The 9,100-nt window shown below is 30.4% G+C and overlaps 1 protein-coding gene across 1 annotated transcript; it reads left to right on the forward strand.

The window, feature by feature from the left end:
- The first annotated feature begins 556 nt into the window (after positions 1 to 556).
- Positions 557 to 9,100, forward strand: LOC111029880. Its single transcript, XM_022309117.1, has 3 exons — positions 557 to 1,298; positions 6,361 to 6,492; positions 8,938 to 9,100. The coding sequence occupies exons 1-3, from the start codon at positions 993 to 995 to the stop codon at positions 9,022 to 9,024; spliced, it is 525 nt and encodes a 174-aa protein (XP_022164809.1). The 5' UTR covers positions 557 to 992; the 3' UTR covers positions 9,025 to 9,100.

The following is a 9,100-nucleotide window of genomic DNA, read 5'->3' on the forward strand; positions in this document are numbered from 1 at the left end:
AACCTTATAACTGAGCTGAGACTGCGTTTTTAAATCCAAATTCATAACCATCTTACACAACACGTATTTTTTTCACCATACATATGAGTTCCATATCCAAGTAATACGCATTTTAAAATAATATGCAAAAACCACTTACAATACGCATACACTCTACCCATGCGGCCATCGATGGACACAGTAGGTAACGGCTATATTATGAGTTAATAATCCGTATCACACCGAATTCATCACGGTTTTTTTTTATTATTATTATCTAAATGACTATTTATGAGCTTATTAAATTATACACACCCGCACATAATGATGGTAAATACCTATGTAATGTTCTTATTAGATAATAATATAATATTATTATTACAGATCGCAATTGGCCTCATTCGAAAGTCTTCGTCGGCAACCTGCGATTCAGACGCGTGTTCCGCCTAGAATACCGGAAAACAATAAATTCGGATGTCAATATAATATTTAGGTGTGGGAACCGATTTGGATGCAGCCAATAATATATCATTATTATTATCGTGTCGTTTATGGGCGCTGCAGTTTTGTGAAATCGATCGTCAAACAAACCGTCGACGACAGTTATTCAGTACGCTGCGGTAGTAGCAGCTGTAATAGTAGTAGTAGTAGTAGTAGTAGTAGTAGTAGTAGTGTGGTAGTCGTATGGTAGTAATAGTACGGTAGTAGTAGTAGTAGAAGCAGTACTGTTACACTCTACTTTCACTGGCGCAACACCAAAACGGGTATCGAAGACTATAGCTTTCGACCGACCGTCCGCGACTCGGGCCAGTGTGATAAACTCGCGCGCGGGCACGTCGCAAATACATTTTCAGTCGATAATATTCGAGCGGGCTTCGTTTTCCTAGTCTTGGTCGGGAAAAATCGAATCGGAACACGTCCGAAACCACCGCGGTGACCGAAAGTCGCAGGATTCTCTTTGAATTCCGCAGCGCGAAAACCGCCGACCGCAGATCTCCACCGCCGGCGGCGTGATGGATACCACCACAGCGACCTTCGTCTGGTTGGCCCTGTGTTGCTGCTGCTCGTCGTTCGCCGCCCCGGTGCCCGACCGACGACTGCGACAGACCGACCGCGTCGCAGGAAATCCCGCGACGCCCGACCGCGTCGCCGCCGACGCCACCACTTCCGACCAACCGTTCGATCCGACGCTGGACGCCTTAGCGGACGCCAAGTACGACGAATCCGACGACGAGGACAACGGCAAAAACGGCGGAACCGAAGACAGGGAGAAGCGGCAGTTGTCCTTCGTCCAGGGCAGGCTGTTGAATTTTTTGAAAGTACGCGGCGCGCGTAATATTATTATTATTATTATTATTATTATTATTATTATTATTATTATTATTATTATTATTATTATTATTATTATTATCATCATCATCATCATCGTACGACATAATGGGTGATGATGGGTTCTTACGGCTCGAGTTTTGATTCGACACGCGTGATTTACCGATCCCGATGTGGGTACCGAACGTAGGTATATTAATAATTATGCCGTCATGAGCACACGTCATAATGTTATTATTACAGCTATCACAGCTTAATAATTATTATTACGTGTTTCCGACTGTGCGAACCACTTTCCTCTCTGTGTAATCCTTTTTTTTCCGTCGTGTCCTGTTGATGGGCAGCGATCACGGCTTTGAGTGGGTGGGGGTGGAGGGAATGGTCATACGTTTGAACCGATTACATAGCATACATTTTTCTATACTCAACCAGTGAGTATAAACTTAGAGGGGACACGGCTGTTGAAGGTGGTCCAAGTCAACAGCATCCGACTATGGACATAATATTATTTAATAACATAATAATAATAATAATCTACCTAGCCCAACAGCCGTAGATTATTATGATACGCGCGGTGAATGTCACGTTTCTGTTTCGATTTCGACATTTCGATCCATTGCCGATACTTTATTAGAACGTATGGTAAATTTTAATGGTATATATTATTAAGTAGATTTCTAATAATTATTGTCACGATCTAATTATTAGTTTGTATCAATATCAAAATAAAAATGGTGATGCGATTCCATTCGAACCATCTAAATAATATACCGTGACTGGGTAGTGGCAATGACATTGAGTAACAGTACCCAATAAATTATAATATAAGATGAGGCTTATATAAATAATAAATATACATTAAACATTTATAAAAAATGTCAGCTTTTTGATGCAGTTTCGAATATTTTAATTACATCATGCACAAAGAAAATTGACTACTTAACCTAGTAACAGTTTTGTTACCGCCATCACATCATATTATACATAACACATTTAAGAAGTGGAGGGAAATAGTGAACCGTCTTGGGTGATACTTTTTAGAAGGGAATATTTATATAGGTATATTATATATTTATATTATTGTATAATATGGGTAATAAAGGATCATTGTCATTATTCATTAATAATCTTATATATTTTAACATTATATCGTTGGAGTATACTTGAACTCCCAAAATGTATTATATTGGTATAAATTGCAATGTAGTCATTATTTGACATTTCTTAGCAGTGATCAAAATAATTCATAATCAACGCATTAGCTCGATAGTTAACTGTAGATAACTATAGTAAAGCTATGTTCTTCAGCAATTATTTAAGCGATTTGTATCTCAATCAGAATTTAATTTAAAATCTGTATTTTATAGCGTAGTAGCGGTAATAATTATTACGCAGTTTTTTAGTCGTTTGGCTGAAAACACTTTGTATTATCGTTATAAAACCAATATACTCGGCTGGTGTCTCACGGCGCAACATTTCAAAACAGGTCGAGTATAGTCGTATAGATATATATTTTACTTTCTATACGACATCGAAACCTTCTATAATGACTTTATGTTATCAACATTCGTCTGATTTATTATATAATTTGTTTAAATGCTTATCATACTTGTATTTTAACAGTTGTATGGCCTCTAAATATGTAGAAACAAAAAAATAATGTAGACATTTCGAATAATGTGACTGACAGCCGATAAAAATTTAATACCAGAGTGAGGTGTATGTTTCGAACTACTTTGCACACCTCCGCTGAAGCATAAATCATATTTCCATGTTTTTATTTAATTGTTATCGTATATTAATAGTAATTAATAAGTCTTAGGCCATCATATAAAATATATATTAGGTACTACAGATTCATCATTATTTTTAACGTTCTATTATTAATATTATACTCATGTGTTATAATAAAATGCACAGCAATATACGAATAATGATAATGTACATCATCAATATTGTCACAGATACTTTGCCTTAAATAAAAATAAAACGACTTGGGTAGGTACCTAGTTCGCTATATTTTGTTAAAACGTGTTTACATATTATAATTTTTAGTGCCATCAAAAGCTCCACTTGTGTGTATTTTACCATTTTTATATTTACTTAAAACTGTGCTCTGTATAATACGCACATGGAAAATGATAACATCATATAGAAGGGAACATTTATTACGAGTTTTGCAACCACTGAAATGAGTTGATCAAGCACACTGATAAATTAACCAGTGTTGGTATGACCTCATGATTTATACGACATATAATTGTATTATTGGTTTTTCAAATCTTTAGGTAGGTTACCTACCTATTTAAACACACATTTCTTTAAAATGACATAAAAATATAAAATATTATGTCTCTGGTAGATAATATACAAATTATTACTATAGTAGGCATATCATACAGTTTTGTAGTGACGTAACAAATGTTGACAATGGCATGAATAATAATAATAACTGTGTCTATGTCTGAGTATACTTAGGTGTATTATATTATAATTATTATGATTGTATTTGCAGAAGTGTTTATATCAACTTTCACGCGCAAACTGGTAAATGCGTTACGCAATTATAAAATAAAAACAATAACACTTATTGCATTAGCGAAAAATTAAAAGCAACAAAATATAAAATGACAAAAGTACTTAATTTTACTGTGAGCCGGTATTATAATAAACGATAATTGTATGCATCTTTAATACTGGTATATAATAATAAAATGACATTTAAATTAAATTGACAAATGATAAATAATAATGTCTTTAAATTGAAACAGCGTCAGATGCATATTATAATAACGGAAATGAAAAATAAATTACAATAATTATTTTAGCTTACAATTATAGGCAATAATAAGTCACTTATCGACCCAAAACGTGATATATTTTTTCAACAATATATTATTATACTCTTATTTGCAAGGCTTCAAACTTCAAGAAAGAGACAAATTAACAACGTATAATGTTCGTTATTATTTCGTTGCAAAAGCCAATCATCCTCTTCACCACCCACAAAATGATGTCAAAATTGTATGTTTTTTTTTTTTTTTTAATTGTGTGGTATACCTAGCTAGTATGATTGTTTAATGAAGCGAATAATAAAATCCACATTAGGCTCAATTAGACGAGTAGGTACGCTTTCCAACCAACAGAATAAATTATTTACACGTTTTGATGATGAAGATAATTTATTAAGACAACTAAAAAATGTTAAATTGATAATAAATTATGGGTCTGTACCTGACAGTTATAGTAGCCAGTTAACTATGCCGAAGTATGATTTTGTTTACGATACTGGAACAACTAAAAAATATCATTATATCAATCAGTATTAATAATGGATTGAGAAATTAGTTATAATAATATTGTTTTTACTATTATAATATTTATATAACACATTTATTTAATTATTTGTATGTTGCAATACACAGCAAATAGGTAAATAACATTATTATTGAGATTCTTCCATTTCATAATAGATAAAATGGTTGTTCTCAAAAACTTAACAATACAACTTTGATACATAAATCATAAATCTATAAAAGTAGATAATAGTAGGTACCTACCTAAATATTAATATTCTACAGAAGAACACGAAAATGTAGCAATTAAATTATATTGCATAATTCACCGACATTTTGGACTAACTCTTGTACATTTATGATCGTAGTGATTTAAACTATCGACTGAATATTTATATTTGCACTATATAATTATTTGATTGTTGTTATAATACTATATAGGTATTTAATTAAAAATTAATATTCATGTTTAAAGTTGAAAGATAACTCCTCAGAGAGCATTGTATAAAATAATACGTTAATTATATTATTACAGACAGTATCAAATTTACACAGTTACTCGTCTTCAACAAATACTTCCCCTCAGCATACTACCACCCTGTAGGTAATTACAAAAATAAAATTAGTCAGTAAAAAATGAGATAAAAAGTAAAAATATACACAGGTATAAAAATAATAAATAATATAATTATGATTAACGATTAAATTAAGTAATAAATAATATGTACCTGTGTAAAGACTTTCAAAATTTAATTACCTACTTATCTGTATAATATATACTAATGTACCTACATATTATGCATAACTACATAAGTAGGTATTTACAATATGGTTACATAAACTATGATATATTGTATTAATTTAATGAGTCGTTCATCGAGAATTAGTGGCATTATCTCTAGAAGAAGTTTTACCCGTATTAATTATATTACTAGTGCATTAAAATGTTTAATATTATGTGCGCCACATATATTGTACACGTAAAACGAAGTAATGTTGCCGTTGTATTTGCTATTATTATAAAACCACAGATGTGATACCAAACAGATGTATATTTTTAATTAGCAAATGATTTCAAATATATTATGCAATATAAAACTCGATTTTGAATATTGTGTGTACCAGACTATTATTACCGGTGATAACGTATACACGTGAGCTATATAATTGCCATAAACACATGGCGAGGCGTACAATATAGTTGTGTGTGATCGATTAGTATATTATAACATAATAAGTAATAATCTTCGTCACTATTGTAAACTATTTATGAAGGGCAGATTAGGTGCTCAGGTTATGGAAGTATATGAAGGTCCCACGAAAAAAATAATCGTATTATTATTTACCAGATGATTGATGAATGTAATATGAAAATAAAATAATATTATAATTATTCGAATATTGAAATAACATAATTTTTTTTTTAAATTTAGTAAATTTAGGTACAAATTATTTTTTTTTATTTGGCGATTTATTTTAATTTATAGGATTTGGTTTTTTTTTCTTCTACTTAATTGGGAATGGAGGCACTTGGTCATTTAAACGTTAATCACGTGTAGGTAGTACTAGTAAGGGTGTTATTGACTTTTACATAGTTGTTTCCTTTTAGTAGTTCACATTAAGCAGCATGAAACGATGTCTGTGTGTTTTTGAATGCTTCAACATTTTTAGTTATAAATTCATTAATTTTGTTTCTAAAGTAATAAATATCTTATCCTAGTATTAATGAGCTTTGTTGTAATATTGTGTTATTTAGCCGTTACCAGTGGTCGATGTGACTAAAGAAGATGAGAAATACGGCAACGACGGTGACAAGTTTAACAGGATCGGAAGAGGTTTTATCGGCGGCGTGGAATCCGTGTCCAATATGCTGACCTCGGCGCTTTCGGTAAATACGGCTGTTAACCTTTTACTCTTAAGACAGATAAGTTATTCGTCTAAAAGCGTTTTATTATATTGGTTTGCTTAATCGGAAATGTATGAGAACGAAAAAACACATGATCATTATAATATGTAAATATAAAAAACTTCGATAGTCAAGTTGTCGTAGATGTTTGATTTCACTTTAATAGCGGTTTGTTAGATTTTGGTATCCATTATGGTCACACGTTTTTAATTGTGAAATAAAAAATGTAAAAAATGTGTTCGACACAATGTCATCGTTTGAATTTTTAATGTCAAAGACCGATCGATTTCAAACAAAAGCTATATTCAATAAATACACAGCTTTAAGACCTTGTGTCTACCGTGTGAATATAATATATTATTTTACTCGGAAATTACCATTTTTTCATAGCACGTTTTATGTAAATCTGATTTTTGAACAATATACTACTGAGCGTGAGAATGGTAATTTGTGTGTTGATTAAACATTCAGTAACAAAGAGTTCAATTTTTAATTTTGATATTATACACTTATTTTAAATATTTTTGAGGGTAATACAGTAGAATACAACAGTTGAGTCAGGTGTTGTTTAAAATATGAAGGCAAAATAAAAAATATTTTAAAACCAGCCTGACTTATCGGCTGTAATAATATTGAGCAATAACTAAAATAATTTTAAAAAATCAGTATAAAAAAAAAAGATTTATTTAGACTTTAGAGACACAGATATTCTCACCGGGGGGAAACTAGACGGGACGACGCATTGGAGGTTACCCATAACACGTATAATGTCCATATGGATCAATGAATTGGTTTTAAGTTGATATGCACTAACGTTTTATACACCTAATTATGAAGTCATAATAACATGCATTATTTTAAACCTTAGAGAGATTATTTTCAAATTACTATCGATGAGGAGTTAGATTTCGCATTAATGTTTGGTTTCATGAAATCGGTTTGCATAATAATTTGAGATGATAACCTTAAAATAAACAACAAAATCACTTTTTCTTCGTATCTAGCAAATAAAAAGGACTAAAAAGTACCTACCTACTATCTATTGTTACTTTTTTTCCAACAATTCACCCTTCCACTAAAAAAATACGTATAGGTTGCTAGTGTAGTACCACGATTTCAATAGCACCAAGTGTGGTGGTCTATGCATTTCATAATTTACTAGTTAAAGGAGATCTATGTTTGAAAGTAACAGTGTGTTTTATAATTTAAAAAGATAATAATATGACTTTCATAAATGAAATTTAGGTCAAGATAAACGTTGATTTTTGATGTTCCATCACTCTTATGAGTTCTGTAGTATTCAATATTGTAAATAATTTATAACTGGACTGTGGTATAATCTATATTGGTATTTTTAGCATGCATTTTATGTAATTATTTAAACTATAACATCTGTCATCATTGGGCATATCTAAAAAAAGCTCATATAAGACTCATAAAACTCATGTGACTATACCTTCTATCTATATACATAATATACCATAATATTATCTAAATGAATTCTAAATTACCCTAATACATACTATTATCTGTGAAATATCTATAATATCAATTAGATATAATGTACCTACCTATTTAATGCAGAATTTATGGTTTGAATTTTTATATGCAATTATGAAAACCATAATAAATTCCTTATGAAACATTCTAGTAATATTTGACACTGTAGAATTGCTGATCCTCCATGTCACCAACAATAATATTACAGTAGTAATTATTAATATTTTAATTTTGTTTTTATTTATTTTATGCCAGTGCTTTGCACCAGAATAATGTGATTAATAGATTTGGGGTTTATAAGAAGTACCAAAATTTTTTTTGAATTTATAGATAGTACCTATATAATATAAGTATACACTTATTCGAATATTATTCGAACTTTTAAATTTTACTGATAGAAAAATTTATGATAATATAACTGTAGTTATGATTATTATTACAAAATGTTTTGTTATCACAATCATTAAATCAATATTAAATTATGTTTTTTTTTCGAGTTGTAAGGATTTTGAGTGTTACGTTTTTATATAAGTAGTTTGTGTTTCAGTTAATTCAAAAAAGTTGTCTATTTCATATTTTAAATTATTATAAAATAGTAGTAATGATTAATATACTACAATATTGCACCTGTCTGACTGTCTATTAAACTTTCCTTATTTTTTTTGAATCGTCCGTTTTTTGATTATTTATCATTCCCTATTTATTATCTTGCATTGTGTTTAAAATACTGGAGCCAAGTGCCAACAAAATATTTTGCGATCTCTTTACCAAACTGTGTAAGATACTTTTATGAAATACTTATTTTTATATACTGTAATAATTAATAATTATAAGTATAACCACATCCAGAAAAAAAATTAAAATATGCAACAATCTACAATCTAAATATTTATTATATTTCATATTTTTCACTTTTTTTATTTTCAGTTTCCAGTGGATACCGCGAAAAAATTATCCAGGTCAGCTACCGAAATGTTAAACAATTTAGGTGGAAGATTAATAGGACTGCAATGACAACATAAATCTGTTATAAACAGTGCCTATATACAATAAATTTGTAATATTGTACTTGGTATTAACTCTTAAGCCG

This window comes from Myzus persicae, unplaced genomic scaffold, assembly GCF_001856785.1.
Source record: "Myzus persicae strain clone G006 unplaced genomic scaffold, MPER_G0061.0, whole genome shotgun sequence".
Taxonomy (NCBI): domain Eukaryota; kingdom Metazoa; phylum Arthropoda; class Insecta; order Hemiptera; family Aphididae; genus Myzus; species Myzus persicae.

Excerpts from the sequence above, each read along its gene's own strand:
- LOC111029880 (XM_022309117.1), top strand. The coding sequence starts at position 993 with ATGGATACCACCACAGCGACCTTCGTCTGGTTGGCCCTGTGTTGCTGC. Across the intron at positions 1,299-6,360 it reads GGCTGTTGAATTTTTTGAAA|CCGTTACCAGTGGTCGATGT; the intron begins GTACGCGGCGCG and ends TGTGTTATTTAG. Across the intron at positions 6,493-8,937 it reads TGCTGACCTCGGCGCTTTCG|TTTCCAGTGGATACCGCGAA; the intron begins GTAAATACGGCT and ends TTTTATTTTCAG.